Genomic DNA, 18,571 nt, shown 5'->3' on the forward strand with positions numbered 1-18,571 from the left:
CGAACCTTGCGGTACCCCACTGGTCACTGCCTGCCATTCCGAAAGGGACCCATTTATCCCCACTCTTTGCTTTCTGTCTGTCAACCAATTTTCTATCCATGTCAGTACCCTACCCCCAATACCATGTGCTCTAATTTTGCCCACTAATCTCCTATGTGGGACCTTGTCGAAGGCTTTCTGAAAGTCGAGGTACACCACATCCACTGACTCTCCCCTGTCAATTTTCCTAGTTACATCCTCAAAAAATATCCTTTCTTTGTTCCACCCACTTACTCTACCCGAAACGTCCCCCTTTCCTTCTCTCCAGAGATGCTACCTGACCCGCTGAGTTACTCCAGCAGTTTTTGATACCATAGGCACCTTGTTTTTTTTTTGTGATTTATGGATTCTTCAAATGTGAATATCTCATAACAACACATTTGCGGGTAAGCAGTTTCCCCCTTCAATTTTACATCATTCCAAAATGAACTTCATAAACAAGGAAAAAACGTTCTATTTCTGTCATTCATGGTAAGATTTACATCATTTTGTGTGCGTGTGGCACTGTTTCAAAAATATCAGCTAACCAATGAAAAGATCAGGTCCTGATTTATAATAGCTCTTCACCCCCCCCCCCCCCCCCCCCCCCGTCACCCATCCTTTTTCTCCAGAGTTGCTGCCTGACCCGGTGATTTACTCCACCACTGTTTATTTGAATTGGATTCGTGTTTCTGCATCACGTCAGGCAGCATTCGTCATTTTCGTGGCTATCAACGGTTTTTAACTAATAATTAACTAACCAATTCAAATAATTTAACTAACCAATTCAAATTTTCTTGGCTCTAGGTATAAAGTTAAATGTCTTTTCAATTATATTGTGGATACAGTAGAGTTCTATTGTTTACAAATGCCTAATCTCTGCTTCCATGACTCTTTCAAACAAAACAAAAAGAGATACAGCTCGTGGAGGTGAAATTAAAATTAACAGAGAAAGCAAAGAACAGTTCATTAAATATGATCAATTGGCCTGATACGGAGTGGATATCTCGTGCAATCAGTAACATCTAAATTTTAACGATCACGAAGCAGCAACTCTTCAAGAAATTGTTATAAATGTCAACTATCAACTTATCCAAGAAGCTGAACAAAAATATTTGTTTGCAAACATTTCATATACGAAGAATCGCAGAAAGCTGTGAACACTGCCCAGTGTTTCCCACAGAATCTGCCTACTAAAATGGCGCTGAGATGTCTCCATGACCTACTGCGGTTTGTACAGTCGAGTGGTCTATCTTGCTCCTCTAGTGTCTTTGGCGAGCAGCGCTCTGACCGGCAGTCCCACTTTCCCCCTGATTGGTGGGAATGAACAAGCCGTGGACCGGCCCGGCCCGGCCCGGCGCCCAAACAGGAGGAGGGGTTTCCGGCCGCCAGGACGGCGCTGCCCTCGGTCTCCCAGTCAGTCGTCGGCCCAGATGCCGCTCTCCTTCCGTGCTCTCGTCCGGGGACCCGGGACTCCTCTACACGCGGGATGGCTCAGCCCAAAGCCCCGCGGTTCAGCGACGCGGCCGTGGAGGTCTTGCTGGAGCAGGTGAAGTCCCGCAGGGAGGTCTTCTTTCCCACGGATGGGAGGCCGCTGCTCCGGCACACCCTTCGCCAGGCTTGGAAGGAGCTGGCCGTCAGCGTGAACGCCCGCAGCAATAGCCCCAGGACAGGGGAACAGTGTCGCCAGAAGTTCAATGACTTGACTCGGACGGCCAGGGTGAGTGGGGTCGCTGCCTTCTGTACGGCTGCGCTGGGGAAGCGACTTTCCTTTGGGACAAGAAGCCAAGTCCGTGTCCACGGAGCCACAAGAGACGCAGTGGGCTCAAAATAAAGACAGTAGTTTTAAATAATATTTAGGATTTCTTCTCTGAAAGGGTGAGCTGTCTTTAGAATCACTTTCCCCAGACAGCTGCCAGAGGTGAAACCAGGAGCACACCACGGTGGGATGGACAGATCGTTCCCCGTTGAGGGAGCCGGGATAATAGGCAATGTAGTTTTGAGGAAAGTCAGCTCAGCAAGGACAATTAAAATGGGGAACAGGCCGAAGGGACCGAACGGCGTCCTCCTGTTCCTCATAGTCTGATTGAGTCCATGGTCTCTTCCGGGCACCTCACGTCAAGAAAGAGGTGAAGGTGTGGAGGAGATTCTAGCGATAAGTGATCAGTTCTGTGTCAGAGTCGAGAGGCCGAGGCCATTCCTCCTGGAACAGAGGGTGTTGTGAGAGATTCTAATGGGGTTCAGAATCACGGGAGCTGCCAACAGAGAGAAACCGTTCTCATGGGGGTGACACAAAATGTTGCAGGAACTCAGTGGGACAGGCAGTATCTCCGGAGAGTTTCGTTTAGTTTTAATTTATTTGTCATTCCACTCCTTACAGATCATGCAACGAATGGGACGAAACAGAGTGCCTCGGAGGCTATAGTGCAATACAAATGCAAAACATAGAGAGAGGGGATGACAGTGTAGTACAATACGATACAATACAATACAAATAGACAGTGTAATACAATACAATACAGAGAGACAGGGGATTAAAGCATTTAACCTTTTAAAGCAGGAATAGGTGAAGTTTTGGGTCAAGACCCTTCAGACTGAGAGTCAGGGGAGAGGGACATATCGAGATATGGAAAGGTAAGGCATGAGAACACAGATCAGGGGACAATCCAGAAAAGTGTAGAATGGTTCATTGTTAGATGAGGAGAAGGTGACAACGAGATTACATTCAGTGAAATGGAATCAGGAAGACAGTAGACCTAATTGTAGAACTAGGATGGGGTAGGATAGTGTTAATGTGCAGGGATCGCTGGTCTGCGCGGACCCGGTGGGCCGAAAGGGCCTGTTTCTGCGCTGTATCTCTAAGCTAAACTAAAGTATAACAGACGATGCAGAAAGAGAAAGTAAACAGAGTGCAGAATGCAGTAATACATCTGCAAGAATGTGTAGATTAAAAATGACAGGGTTCCATTAAGATATTTTGTGAGGAGGACTATGCCCTTGCCTTATAAAAGGACCATTCAAAGTGTCTGATAACATTCAGGGAGAAACTGTTTCCAATTGTGGTGGTACACTTTAGCTTTTGTATCATCTGCCTGTTGAGGGAAGGGAGAAAAATGACTGGGGTATAAATAATCCATTATTGTTGTGGCTGCTCTCTTGAGGCAGCATGAAGTATAGATGAAGGCGGGGTTGGAAAAGTCTGGTCCTATTTGACGGTTTGGGCTGCGTCCACAACTCTCTGCAATTTCTTGTAATCTTGGGGGGAGCAGTTGCTACAGCAATGTGTGATGCATCCCAAAAGTAGTGATTGGTTAGATTCTTTTGGGAAATGCCAGATTTCCTCAGTCTACTGTGGAAGTAAAGGTGTTGTGTGCTTTCCTGGTCAACATGGTTGGACATTGACCAATTGAGGGATTCTTTAACATGGCAAACATGAGATTGAGAATGCACTGTGTCCTTGGTTGGCAGGTAAGTAACCAAAGGACAGAATTAAGGTAAAGTGTCCGACACAGAGCTGAGGAAGTTTCTCTAACCCAGAAAGTGGTTGGAATCAGGATTGCACTATACTTGATGTCTCTCTAACCTTCCAAGTAGGTGGGATCGGGAACACACATGCTGAAGGGCGTGCAGCGTAGGTTCACTAGGTTAATTCCCGGAATGGCGGGACTGTCGTATGTTGAAAGGCTGGAGCGATTGGGCTTGTATACACTGGAATTTAGAAGGATGAGGGGGGATCTTATTGAAACATATAAGATAATTAGGGGATTGGACACATTAGAGGCAGGAAACGTGTTCCCGATGTTGGGGGAGTCCAGAACAAGGGGCCACAGTTTAAGAATAAGGGGTAGGCCATTTAGAACGGAGATGAGGAAGAACTTTTTCAGTCAGAGAGTGGTGAAGGTGTGGAATTCTCTGCCTCAGAAGGCAGTGGAGGCCAGTTCGTTGGATGCTTTCAAGAGAGAGCTGGATAGAGCTCTTAAGGATAGCGGAGTGACGGGGTATGGGGAGAAGGCAGGAACGGGGTACTGATTGAGAGTGATCAGCCATGATCGCATTGAATGGCGGTGCTGGCTCGAAGGGCTGAATGGCCTACTCCTGCACCTATTGTCTATTGTCTATTGAAGTAAACGGTGGAGGAAGGTTTCTTTGAAGAGGGAGTTGGATTAGCCGGATGATAGACACAAGAAGCTGGAGTAACTCAGCGGGACAGGCAGCATCTCTGAAGAGAAGGAATGGGTGATGTTTCGGGTCGAGACCCTTCTTCAGTCTCAAACCGAAATGTCACCCATTCCTTCTCTTCAGAGATGCTGCTTGTCCTGTTGAGTGATTCCAGCACATTGTGTCCATCTTCGGATTAAACCAGCATCTGCAGTTCCTTCCTACACAGTTGGATTAGTCTGTTGGAGGGAGCACAGGGAGTGGGCTGGCTGGTGTGGAGTCTTGAGCTGGTACAGAGTGGACAGTCGAATTGCTTCCTGTGCTCATCAAATGATTTGTGACACTTCCACAGGACAAGCTGGCGCACAGACAAAGAGAGAGGAGCTGCGTTCTTCCATTGAGCCGTGTGGAGCAGGAAGCCCTAGATCTTTGGAGAGCTGGCAGGAGGAGACTGGAGAAGCAACCAACTGGTGCTCAGCCCCCACAGGGTAAGGCCCATCCCACTTACCCTCTCCCCTTCCAGAGGCTAGTGCACAGGATGTGTGTCCCTCTTGGAGACACCTGATGCGGCTCACAAGCCCATGAGTAAACAGGAGCAGGAGTGGACCACTCGGCCCCTCTGGGCTGTCCCACCATATGTAGGATCCGTCACAGGCATTGGCTCTCCCTCTGTGTCAGACCCTCAGTGTCTTCAGTCCCCTGATCCTTTAAGCATTGACCCATTTCCCCATTAACTATTGCTGCTGATCCAGCCTCCACAACTCACTGGATGTAGAACTCCAGAGTTCACTACTCTGTGCCGGTGGAAATTTCTCCATTACTCAGTTTAAATATCTGGCCCATGATGTCAAAAGTACATCCCTTGCTGCTGATTCTCCCACCAGTGAGAATATCTCTTTATGTGCCCAGTGGTTCCCCGAGGAAATTAAATGCTTCAATAAGATTACCCTTCATTCCTCTGAGCTTCCAATAAAACAAACCCAATCTCTTTCCAAATACAGAAGATGCAGGGAAAAACTCAGCAGATCAGGCAGCATCAGTGGAAGGTGAAACAGTCTGCAGATTAAGATTGTTGACTGTCTCGCCCCAGGTGCTGCTTCACCTGCTGAGATGTTCCAGTATTTTGCTGCAAAATTCCTGCATTTGCAGTTTTTAAAATTTTCTTTTCCAAACCATCTGATGGAACAGCTCTTTCATCCTAGGGATTAGAGTCGTAAAGTGACAACACATGGTAACAAACCTAACCCATCCATGCCGACAAAGATGCCAACTTAAACCTGCCTCAAATGCCTGCATTGGGCCCTTATCCCACTTAACCTTTCCTAACCATGTGTCCTGCCAGATCTCTTTTAAATGTTATTGTACCCACCCCAACTACTTCCTTTGGGAATCTCTTCCATCTGTGTGAATGTTATCACTGAGAAACCTTTTACATTTTTCTTGTCTCACCTTAAAACCATTTGCTCTTCTTTTTGATTCACATTCCATGAGAATAGAATGTGTTCATTAACCCTATATCTGCCGCCAAGATTTTAGACACCTCTCTCTAGTCATCCTAAATTCTCCCACTCTCAAGAGAATAATATCTGAGCCTGACCAACCTCTCCCTGTATCTCAGGCTCTTGTGTCGTGCCAGCACTTTTGTAAATGTTCTTTGCACTATTTCCAGCTTAATGTCATCTTTCCTATGGCCCGGTATCCAAAACTATACAATGCTCCAAGTGCAGCCCGCCAAACAATTGTAACATTGCGTCCCAGCTTATGTTATCAATGCCCTGTCTGAATAAGGCCAACATGCCAAATGCCTTCTTCACCATCCTATCTGCCTATTTTCAGGGATTATGTACTAGTTCTAATGTCTAATGACACCCCTGACAACCACATATGTGGGAAATGTGTCCACATTCAGCTACTTACTGACCGCATTGCGGCACTGGAGTTGAGGGTGGACGGGTTATGGAGCATTTGCGATGCTGAGAGGAGTGTGGACTACTCCTTTAGGGAGCTGGATACACCGCAGCCTAGGGGTGTACAGGTAGAAGGGAAATGGGTGACCATCAGAAAGAATAGGAAGGTAAGGCAGGTAGAGCAGGGTACCCCTGTGGACATCCCCCTCACTAGCAGGTATACCGTTTTGGATACTGTTGGGGGGAATGGCCTACCAGGGGAAGGTAGCAGTGGCCAACCTACGGGCACCGTGGGTGCTACTGCAGTTCAGCCGGGGGGGGGGAAGCGGAGAGTGTGCGTGCAATAGTAGTAGGGGACTCTGTCGTAAGGGGAGCAGATAGGCGTTTCTGTGGCCGTAGACGTGACTCCAGGATGGTCTGTTGCCTCCCTGGTGCCAGGGTCAAGGATGTCAGGGAACGGCTGCAGGGCATCCTGAAGGGGGAGGGGAACCAGTCAGAGGTCATTGTACACATTGGAACCAACGACATTGGTAAAACGAGGGATGAGGTCCTGAAACAAGAATTTAGGGAGCTAGGTAGAGGATTGAAGTGCAGGACCTCTAAGGTTGTAATCTCTGAATTACTCCCTGTGCCACGAGCTAGTGAGTATAGAAATAGGAGGATTGAGCAGCTTAATGCGTGGCTCAGGAGTTGGAGCAGGGGGGAGGGATTCGTTTTTCTGGATAATTGGGCCTGTTTCTGGGAAAGGTGGGAACTGTATAGGCCGGACGGTCTCCACCTTAACCAGAGGGGGACCAATATCCTGGTGGGGAGGTTTGCTAGCACTGTTGGGGAGGGTTTAAACTAATTTGGCAGGGGGTTGGGATACAGCATGGAGCTAGTATAGGGGGTGAGGAGAGGGAAAATATAGAGGAAAAAACTGGTCAGATTGGGAGGCAGAACAAGAATGCCCCAGCACAATGGGGTAGGGCAAGTCTGAACGGCATATATTTTAATGCAAGGATTATTGGAAGAAAGGGGGATGAATTGAAGGTGTTACTGAACACATGAGAGTACGACATTGTTGCCATTACGGAAACATGGTTGAAGGAAGGGCAGGACTGGCAGCTCAATATTCCAGGATATAGAATCTTCAGGAGAGACAGAGAGCAGGGAAAAAGGGGAGGGGGTGTTGCAGTATTAATCAAATAATCTATTTCTGCTGTAAGAAGGGATGACATATTAGCGGGTTCCTCAAATGAGGCTATTTGGGTGGAATTGAGAAATAGAAAAGGGGCATGCACCTTACTGGGTGTATACTACAGACCCCCAAACAGTCAGAGGGAAATAGAAGAACATATTTGTAGGCAAATCTCAGGGGTGTGTGAAAACAACAGGGTAGTAATAGTAAGGGATTTCAACTTCCCGAATATTGATTGGGGTAGCCAAAGTGTCAAGGGCGCAGAGTTCCTAAGGGTCATCCAGGAGGGCTTTTTGAGCCAATATGTTGAAAGTCCAACAAGGGAGGGGGCGGTATTGGACTTAATCTTGGGAAATGAGGCCGGACAGGTGGCTGAAGTGTCAGTAGCAGAGCACTTTGGTGACAGTGATCACAATTCAGTGATATTTAAGGTGGTAATGGAAAAGGATAAAGAGGGACCAGAGGGAAAATTTCTAAATTGGGGAAAGGCCGATTTGAATCTGATAAGGCAGAAGTTGGCCCTGGTGGACTGGGATCAGCTTCTCGTGGGGAGGACCGCATCAGAACAGTGGGAGTCATTCAAAGGAATATTTGAAAAAGTACAGAGGAAGCATGTTCCCCTAAAGTTTAAGGATGGGACCAACTTGTCCAAAGAACCTTGGATGTCGAGCGATATAGTAGGATTGATTTGAAAAAAAGGGGGGGCTTTTGGAAGTCATAAAGAACTTAAGGCACAGGCATCATTAGAGGAATACGGAAGGTGTAGGGCGGTTCTTAAAAAATAAATTAGGAGAGGAAAAAGGGGCATGAGATAGCACTAGCGGGCAAAATAAAAGAAAATCCCAAAGTGTTCTATAAGTATATCAAGGGTAAGAGGATAACGAGGGAAAGAGTGGGGCCCATCAGGGACCATAGTGGAAAGCTGTGTGTGGAGCCAGAGGATGTAGGAGATGTTTTAAATGAATTTTTTGCATCTGTTTTTACGAGGGAGGAGGGCGATGCGGACGTAGAAATGGAGCAGGAGTGTTGTGATGTTCTTGAGCATATTGCTATTGACAGGGAGGCGGTGCTGGAGGCTCTGGCAGGCTTAAAAGTGGATAAGTCTCCGGGCCCTGATGAGATGTATCCCAGGATGCTGAGAGAGGCAAGGGAGGAGATTGCGGGGGCTCTGGCACAAATTTTCAGAGCCTCTCTTGCAACAGGGGATGTACCGGAGGACTGGAGGATAGTTAATGTGGTGCCATTATTTAAAAAGGGCAGTAGGAATAAACCTGGGAACTACAGGCCGGTGAGTCTGACATCGGTGGTGGGGAAGCTGCTAGAAAAGATTCTGAGGGACAGAATCAGTCTTCACTTGGAGGATCGAGGGTTAATTAACGATAGTCAACATGGCTTTGTTAAGGGAAGGTCGTGTCTGACTAACTTGATTGAATTTTTTGAAGGGGTGACCAAGGAGGTAGATGGGGGTAGTGCAGTGGATGTGGTATACATGGATTTCAGTAAGGCTTTTGACAAGGTCCCACACAGGAGACTAGTCAAGAAGGTAAGAGCCCATGGGATCCAGGGCACCTTGGCAAAATTGATTAAAAAAACTGGCTTAGTGACAGAAGGCAGAGAGAGGGTGATGATAGAAGGGTGCTTCTGTGACTGGAGGCCGGTGTCCAGTGGGGTGCCGCAGGGATCGGTGTTGGGTCCCTTACTGTTTGTAATCTACATTAATGATCTGGATGTCAATGTACAGGGCATGATCAGCAAGTTTGCAGATGATACAAAGGTAGGGGGGGTGGTGAATAGCGAGGAAGGGATCTGCAAGCTGCAGGAAGATATAGATGAGATGGTCAGATGGGCGGAGCAGTGGCAGATGGAATTTAATCCTGAAAAGTGCGAGGTGATGCACTTTGGCAGGAATAACTTGGAGAGGGAGTACACCATGAATGGAAGGACCCTAGGGAAGACAGGGGTACAGAGGGACCTTGGAGTACAGGTACACAAGTCCTTGAAGACAGCATGACAGGTGGACAGGGTGGTCAAAAAGGCATATGGGTTACTGGCCTTCATTAGCCGGGGCATCGAATATAAAAGTAGGGGGGTAATGATGGAACTGTACAGAACACTGGTGTGGCCACAGCTGGAGTATTGTGTACAGTTCTGGTCACCACATTATAGAAAGGATGTGATAGCTTTGGAGAGGGTGCAGAGGAGATTCACCAGGATGCTGCCAGGGATGAAGGGCCTCGGCTATGAGGAGAGACTGAGCAGACTGGGGTTGTTTTCCCTGGAGCAGAGAAGGCTGAGAGGGGACATGATCGAGGTGTACAAGATCATGAGGGGCATAGATAAGGTAGATGGCGGGGAACTTCTTCCACTGGTGGAAGGTTCAACAACGAGGAGACATAGATACAGGGTAAGGGGAGGGAGGTTTCGGGGGGATGTGAGAAATAACCTTTTCACCCAGAGGCTGGTTGGAGTCTGGAACTCACTGCCTGGGGTGGTGGTGGAGGCGGGAACACTCACAACGTTTAAGAAGCATTTGGATGGGCACTTGAAATGCTACAACATTCAAGGCGACAGTCCAAATGCGGGAAAATGGGATTAAAATTAGACTGGCTTTGGTAACGGGCGGCACGGACACGATGGGCCGAAGGGCCTCTTTCTGTGCTGTAGGACTCTACGACTCTATGACGCTGAGTTCCCCACGGGTCTGAAGATGAGTCTTGACCCAAAATATCGCCCGTTCCTTCTCTCCAGAGACTCTGCCTGTCCGGCTGAGTTACTCCAGCATTTTGTGTCCAATTAGCTCCATATACAACAGCACAGAACCTCACCAATCAGTTTGCAATGTTGGCATTGAACATGATGTCAAGTTAAACTAAACTCATCTGTCCATGACCCATATTCCCCTATTCCCTGCACTTCCATGAGCCGATTTAAATGCCTCCACCACCACCAGTGTGTCCCAGAGCCTCACCATTCTATGTAAAAAAAAAACTTGTCTTGCACATCTCCATTAAAAATTCCCCCTCTCAACTTACAGCTATGCCCTCCAGTATTGGACATTTCCACCCTGGAAAAAAGGTCCTGAATGTCTTACCTGTCTCTGCCTTTCATATAATATGACTCACTGTGATGGATGTTTCTTTTTGTTTGATTGTGTGTGTTATGCTTATTTTTATTGCTCTTGTTGTTGGACTGTGGGTAATCTTTCATTTCACTGCACATTTATGTGTATGTGACAAATAAACTTGACTTAACTTGACTTCTATCAAGTCTCCACTCAAACGTCGACATTCCACAGAAAATAATCCAAGTCTCTCCAACCTCTCGCTATAGCTAAAACCCTCCAATCTAGGCGGCTGTGTGGTAAACAACCTATGCACTCTCTCCACAGCCTCCACTTCTTTCCTACAGTGGAGCAATCAGAACTGCACTCAATACTCCAAATACGGCCTCACCAAAGGCCTACATCTGCATCATGACTTCCTGACGCATATTCAATGTCCCAAGCAAGGAAGGCAAGCATACCTTATGCCTTCTTGCCAACCCTATCTACTGCACTGCCGCCTTCAGTGAGCAATGAACTTGGATTCAAAGATCCCTCTGCACATCAATGCTGTTAGGGGTTGATATATGCTGTACATAGACACAGAAAGCTGGAGGGAATCAGTGGGACAGGCAGCATCTCTGGAGAGAAGGAATGGGTGACGGTTCTGGTCGAGACCCTTCTTCAGACTGTATACTCTTTTTACATTCAAACTCCCAAACTGCAATGCCTTTTACTTGCTCAGACTAAACTCCCATCTGTTATATCTCCGCCCATTTCTGCAGCTGACCTATATCCCTCTATCTTTCAACATTCCTTACTGTCTGCAACCACTTCAATATGGTGGCGTAGGCAAATATAGAACCAGACTATGTAATTTCCACCTCAACCCTGTCTTCTAAGAATTAGCCAGTTCTGAATCCATATGACCAAGCCATTTGTGAATTTCGTACATCTTAATCTTCGGGATCGACCTTTCATGAGGGACCTTATTAAAAGCCATGCTAACGCAAGTGTAAACAACATCTACTGCCCCATCTCCATCATCACCTCCTCAAAAACTCAATAAAGTTAATTAGACATAACGTGCCACGTACAAAGCCGTGCTGGCTGTCTCAAATTCATCCATTTTCTTCCAAATGGGAGTACATCCTCTCGAAGAATTCTTTCCGATGGTTTCCCTACCACTGATATGAGGCACAGTGGCCTTCCAGACCAGCCTGCCATGTGAAACTGTTGCATTTGGATAATGTCCACCATTGTGTCCCCAACATTCCTTGGAGACCTCTTCAAACAATTATCATAGATTTATGAGACAAATTTCCCATGCATCAATTCATGCTCATTATCCTTAATCAGGTTTGTCTATCCAAATGCCGGTAGATCATATCCCTCAATACCCTCCACTTCCCCTTCACTGATGTCAGGCTCACCGGCCTGCAGTGCACTGGCTTTTTCTTGCTCTCCTTAAATAACGTTGCAACATTCATGACCCTCCGGTCTTCCCAACATTACCTGTCCCTAAAGATGAAACAAATAGCTCTGTAATTTCCTCCCAAGTTTCTTACAGGGATGCACATGACCAGGTATCCATCTAAATGTGCGAGAAGATGCTAATCTTAAAATCCTGACCTCCTCTTTGATAATCTATATATGGTCAAAGACATCAGTATTTATTTGTCTCAACTTTGAAGATTCCATGATCTCCACTGTAAAAACAAATGAGAAATATTCATTACAAACCTCACCTACTGTGCCTTCACATGTAGTCAACCATGCTGATCTTGAAAGGGAGTAATTTTTTAGTTTAGAGGTACAGCATGGAAACAGGGCCTCCAGCCCTTGGTCCTTGCCAACCAGCAACCATCATGCACTAGTTCTATCCTACAGACCAAGGACAATATACAGAACCATTAAACCTACAAATCTCCACAACTTTGGAATGTGGGAGGAAACTGGAGCACCTGGAGAAATCCCATGTGGTCACAAGGAGAAGGTACAAGCACCCGTAGACAGGATGGAACAAGTCTCTGGTGCTGTCAGACAGCAACTCTACCCCTGCACCACTGTGCTGCTCTTTGTCTCTCGAGCCAATGTTTTACTCTTAATCTATCTGTAGAATCTCCTGCAATGTTCTTTCACCTGCCAGATCAATGTCCTCTCGATTTGCCCTCCAGATTTTATTCTAAAGTGTACCTCTACGGTTCGTATAGTTGATTGGTTTGATCCCAACAGCCTAAACATGATGAACACCTGCTGCCACCTCAGTCACTTGTGCTACCTCACTCTCCAAGAGCAGGCCATTGTGTGGCCTCTCTAGTTGGGCCCTTTACATATTGATGAAGAATCTTTCTTGGACACACACAACCCCTTCCAGGCCCTTTATCCGACAGTTCACCCAGTCATTCATTGGACAGTTAAAATCTGCCACTCTACTCCCCTTTGTGGACACCTCTCCTCCCAATTCCTGCATCCACTTCCCACTGCTCACTGACCCTAGCCTCTGCCGTGTGTTCCAGGTGCATCCCAGGATTGGGGTCGTGCTGGACGAGAGACTGAGGAGGAGCAGCTCCCAGGAGGTACAGCAGCCTCCACAGTCCAGCATTCAGAGCCAGGAGCTGGCAGGGAAAGCGTGGGACAGTCCATGGGCTCAACACGGAGCGAGTCGCTGGGTGAGGGCGAGCAGGAGCCACCTGCCGTGGGCTGGGCAGAGCGAGTGGGCGATGGCTGGAGTGGAGGGCTGGCATTTGGTGCGGGTGAAGATGGCGAGGACAGAGAGCTCGGCAGCCCAGCCTTCAGACGCAGGGTCTTCCACCTGCACCACCAGCTACTGGAGGCTTTGGACAGCCTATCCGGCAGCTGCCAGGCCTTGTCCAGGGGCACAGAGTCCGCCCCCACCCTGGCACACCTCTTGCTCCGGACCCTATCCAGTCTGCAGGATCTGACCCAGCGGGTGCCCAGTTGTGTGAGCACTGCTGGGACCACCTCTGCCCCAGAGCCCGAGGCACCTGCATTGGCACCACTGATCCAAGCTCAGAAGGCTGCCCTCCAGGGTCTGGTCTGCAGCGTCTCCACCGGCCTGGACCAGTTGCAGGAGCGGCTGGACAGAGGCTTCAACCGAGTCACAGGATACCGCAGTCCATCCTCCCATGGGGCAGCAGCGTGGGAGAGCCGTGCATAAGCGGACCAGGCTGCACAGGAGCTGCGGCAAGCCAGGGAAGTGACTGTGACCCCAAGGGCCCAGACTGAAAGACCCCATGGCACCAGGTCTGTGACGCAGCAACGGCGCAGCAAGTGTGAATGTGCTTGATCTCGGGGGTTTGTGGAGGGGATTGGAATGTGCTGCCTCTAGACTGTGACCTGCTTTTGCTGGGTGGCTTTATTATTGAGACAACTCCTATGTTTATGGTGATCATGTCAACTTGTCGCTCAGTACCTTCTGGGAGTGTGTTTTACAATGCAGTCAGTGTTCAAATTTCATGGGATTTATTTGTGTATATCCTGAAAGGGAACAATGAAATTCTTACTTGCAGATGTACAACATATGTAAATGTTGTATATTTAGTATAGTATGTAATTATTACATATAAAACCCATAATAAACAACAACAACAATTATTTTAAATTATTTAAAAAACCCCAGATTAGATGGGATGAGATATGTGCACAGCAAGATCCCACACACAGTTCTGTGCTTCCAGGATGACCTCCCCTGTGGTGGGGATGAGGGTTGTTATTAGCTGGGACACCTGGAAACCATCCTCTGCTCCTCTCCACTTAGTGCCCTTGGCTGTTTAATCATCACATCAGGAACAAGAGGAGGCCATTCAGCTTCTTGCCCCTGCCCCACCGTTCACAAAGACCACAACTAATCATATCATATCATCATATATATACAGCCGGAAACAGGCCTTTTCGGCCCACCAAGTCCGTGCCGCCCAGCGATCCCCGTACATTAACACTATCCTACACCCACTAGGGACAGGCTTTACATTTACCCAGCCAATTAACCTACATACCTGTACGTCTTTGGAGTGTGGGAGGAAACCGAAGATCTCGGAGAAAACCCACGCAGGTCACGGGGAGAACGTACAAACTCCTTACAGTGCAGCACCCGTAGTCAGGATCGAACCTGAGTCTCCGGCGCTGCATTCGCTGTAAAGCAGCAACTCTACCGCTGCGCTACCGTGCTGCCCAATCTTCTACTTGTTCACAAAAAAATACTTCTACAGATGGCTCCCCACCTGAAATGTTGCCTACTCATGTTCTCTAGCGATGTTGCCTGAACTACTGAGTTACTCTAGCACTTTGTGTCCTTTTTGGTAAACCATATCTGCAGTTCCTTGTGTCCACATTCTACCTCAACACCATATCCCTGCATTGTCCCCATCTCCCTTGATTCTCCCAATAAGTTTCAGAGAACTGAGACAGGCTTTGTCCCACTATATCCCATCATCATGCCTGTCTACACAAATCCCACGTTTGCGTTATTGCTGCATCCCATTGTGCCCTGCCCCTTCAAGTACCTGTTCAGATGCCTCTTAAACGTGGTTACTTGTTCCTTCCTCCACCACCTCTTGCAGCTCATTCCAGATACCAACTACTGTTTGTGAAACATTTACCCTTGGATCCCCTTTAAACTTCCTCTTTCACCATCAACATATTCCTTTTCAGTCACCGACTATGGGGAAACAGCCCCCAGTTAGCTACCATATCTGTGCTGTATAATTTTGCATACCTCTATCATATCACCTCTCGACCCCTTTTGTTCAGAAACAGAAAACAGCCTCTCCAATCTCTCCGGAAAACGCAAGCCTTCCAATCCAAGTAACGTCCCGCTGAATCATTCTACTAACATTCTTTAGGTATGTTAGGAGAAAAAGATTAGTAAAGACAAATGTGGGTCCCTTGAAGGCAGAAACGGGTGAAATTATTGTGGTTAATAAGGAAATGGCAGAAGAGTTGAACAGGTACTTCGGATCTGTCTTCACTAAGGAAGACACAAACAATCTCCCAGATGTACTGGAGGATAGAGGATCTAGGGAGACAGAGGAACTGAAAGAAATGTGCATTTTTCAAGAAAGGAGTGAGAGAGAAAACGGGGAATGCCTTCTCCTCGTCCACTCACGGCCCCGGGAGACGCTCTCCGTCCGGCAACGGGTCCATGCCGTCCCCACCGTTCCCCGCCGCAGATTGCAGCCGAGCTGCAGGAGTCGCTTCGGCTCCGCAGGAGAAACGGGGATGGCATCACTGCCTTTCCCCTCTCCTTCCTTGCTTGGTCTAGTATGACTATAAGCTCAACTCTCCTTCCTTGCTTGGTCTAGTATGACTATAAACCCAACTCTCCTTCCTTGCTTGGTCTAGTATGACTATAAACCCAACTCTCCTTCCTTGCTTGGACTAGTATGACGATAAACTCAACTCTCCTTCCTTGCTTGGTCTAGTATGACGATAAACCCAACTCTCCTTCCTTGCTTGGTCTAGTATGACTATAAGCTCAACTCTCCTTCCTTGCTTGGTCTAGTATGACTATAAGCTCAACTCTCCTTCCTTGCTTGGTGTAGTATGACGATAAACTCAACTTGAACTTTATTGCAACAAAGGACACAAAATGCAGTTCAGGAGCAGGACCAGAGAACATGAATAGGTGACGCTTTGGGATCGGAATTCTTCAGACTGACTGGAGGGTGGGGGGGGGGGGGAGAAAGCTGGAAAAGTCCAAACAAAATGAGGGGAAAGAAGTAAGTCAGGAGAGAAAGGATACAACAAGGGAAATTACATGATATCGCGAAGGAAATAATATACTGGAATGAAGTGCCATCAGAAGAGAAACAGGATTAATAATTTAATCGAAGGCTCATGATCAAAACTGGGGAAGGATTGATACCAGTGACAGAAGAGGCTGGTGAAATGAATGGAAGTAAAAAAAATTCCGATTGACCCAAAACTAACAATCCATAATTACTATTAAGATAAGGTGGTACTCTTTTTGTATTGTATATTTGGCATGTTTAGCAGGCCAGACTGTATTAATGCAAGGGAGATGAAGCGTGACATGTAAAGGGTGAACTCAAGGAAGACAAACAGCAGAGATGTAAAAAGCAGAAGGTATTAGACAAAAGGCTTGAAGAGTTGCCAATTATGAACCCAGAAAATGCAAATTGGGGGGGTTTGGGCAAGAAAGTTAGTGTGTGGAAGAAATGGAGGGATGGGGTTCATAGAGATTACCTTGCATTGGAGAATTAAATGTTCACACCATTATGGAATATAAGGTGCTGTCCTCCAGTTTGCATGTTGTCTCACTCTGGCAATGGAGGAGCCCCAGGACAGAAAGATCATTATGGGAATGGGTAGGGGAGTTAAAAAAAATAAATTATTGAGGTGCAGGAGGAGGCTGATCATCTACAATCAGTAACCTGTGCCGACCTTCTCCCCATATCCCTTGATTCCACTCGCTCCTAGAGCTCTATCTAACTCTCTTTTAAATTCATCCAGTGAATTGGCCTCCACTGCCTTCTGTGGCAGAGAATTCCACAAATTCACAACTCTCTGGGTGAAAAACTTTTTTCTCACCTCAGTTTCAAATGGCCTCCCCTTTATTCTTAGATTGTATCCCCTGGTTCTGGACTCCCCAACATTGGGAACATTTTTCCTGCATCTAGCTTGTCTATTCCTTTTATAATTTTATATGCCTCCAAAAGATCCTCTCTCATCCTGCTCAACTCCAGTGAATACAAGCCTGGTCTTTCCAATCTTTCCTCATATGACAGTCCCTCCATCCCAGGGATTAACCTCGTGAACCTACACTGCACTGCCTCAATAGCAAGGACGTCCTTCTGCAAATTAGGAGACCAAAACTGCACACTATACCCCAGATGTGGTCTCACCAGGGCCCTATACAACTGCAGAAGGACTTCTTTGCTCCTGTACTCCATATAACCATATAACAACTACAGCACGGAAACAGGCCCATTCGGCCCTACCAGTCCACGCCGACCACTCTCTCTGACCTAGTCTCATCTACCTGCTCTCAGACCATAACCCTCTAATCCCCTCTTATCCATATACCTATCCTATTTACACTTAAATAATAAAATCGAGCCTGCCTCCACCACTTCCACCGGAAGCCCATTCCATACAGCCACCACCCTCTGAGTAAAGAAGTTACCCCTCATGTTACCCCAAAACTTTTGTCCCTCAATTCTGAAGCTATGTCCCCTTGTTGGAATCTTCCCCACTCTCAAAGGGAAAAGCCTACCCACGTCAACTCTGTCCGTCCCTCTCAAAATTTAAAAAACCTCTATCAAGTCCCCCCCCTCAACCTTCTACGCTCCAAAGAATAAAGACCCAACCTGTTCAACCTCTCTCTGTAGCTTAAGTGCTGAAACCCAGGCAACATTCTAGTAAATCTCCTCTGTACCCTCTCCATTTTGTCGACATCCTTCCTATAATTTGGCGACCAGAACTGCACACCATACTCCAGATTCGGCCTCACCAATGCCCTGTACAATTTTAACATTACATCCCAACTTCTATATTCGATGCTCTGATTTATAAAGGCAAGCATACCAAACGCCTTCACCACCCTATCCACATGAGATTCCACCTTCAGGGAACAATGCACAGTTCATATCATATCATATCATATACATACAGCCGGAAACAGGCCTTTTCGGCCCTCCAAGTCCGTGCCGCCCAGTGATCCCCGTACATTAACACTATCCTACACCCACTAGGGACAATATTTACATTTACCCAGCCAATTAACCTACATACCTGTACGTCTTTGGAGTGTGGGAGGAAACCGAAGATCTCGGAGTAAACCCACGCAGGTCACGGGGAGAACGTACAAACTCCTTACAGTGCAGCACCTGTAGTCAGGATCGAACCTGAGTCTCCGGCGCTGCATTCGCTGTAAAGCAGCAACTCTACCGCTGCGCCACCGTGCCGGCCAGATCCCTTTGTTCCACTGCATTCCTCAATTCCCTACCATTTACCCTGTACGTCCTATTTTGATTTGTCCTACCAAAATGCAGCACCTCACACTTATCAGCATTAAACTCCATCTGCCATCTTTCAGCCCACCCTTCCAAAAGGCCCAAATCTCTCTGTAGACTTTGAAACTCTACTTCATTATTAACTACAATAGACAATAGACAATAGGTGCAGGAGTAGGCCATTCAGCCCTTCGAGCCAGCACCGCCATTCAATGCGATCATGGCTGATCACTCTCAATCAGTACCCCGTTCCTGCCTTCTCCCCATACCC

The 18,571-nt window shown here is 47.3% G+C and overlaps 1 protein-coding gene across 4 annotated transcripts in view; it reads left to right on the forward strand.

Annotated features, from left to right (window-relative positions):
- Positions 1 to 1,162: 1,162 nt before the first annotated feature.
- Positions 1,163 to 18,571, forward strand: part of LOC144611828 (uncharacterized) — a 62,548-nt gene continuing 45,139 nt past the window's right edge. For 2 of the 4 annotated variants that reach the window (XR_013549583.1, XR_013549584.1), the window contains exons 1-3: positions 1,163 to 1,738; positions 4,529 to 4,664; positions 12,823 to 13,599. Coding sequence is in view for 1 of the 4 variants with exons in the window: in XM_078431116.1 (XP_078287242.1) it covers positions 1,508 to 1,738; positions 4,529 to 4,664; positions 12,823 to 13,484 (1,029 nt within the window). In the remaining 3 variants the exon portion in view is untranslated. Of the gene's footprint in view, positions 1,739 to 4,528; positions 4,665 to 12,822; positions 14,215 to 18,571 lie in introns of those variants that run through there. The other 2 variants (XR_013549585.1, XM_078431116.1) reach the window with 2 other exon arrangements.

This window comes from Rhinoraja longicauda, chromosome 41, assembly GCF_053455715.1.
Source record: "Rhinoraja longicauda isolate Sanriku21f chromosome 41, sRhiLon1.1, whole genome shotgun sequence".
Lineage (NCBI taxonomy): Eukaryota > Metazoa > Chordata > Chondrichthyes > Rajiformes > Arhynchobatidae > Rhinoraja > Rhinoraja longicauda.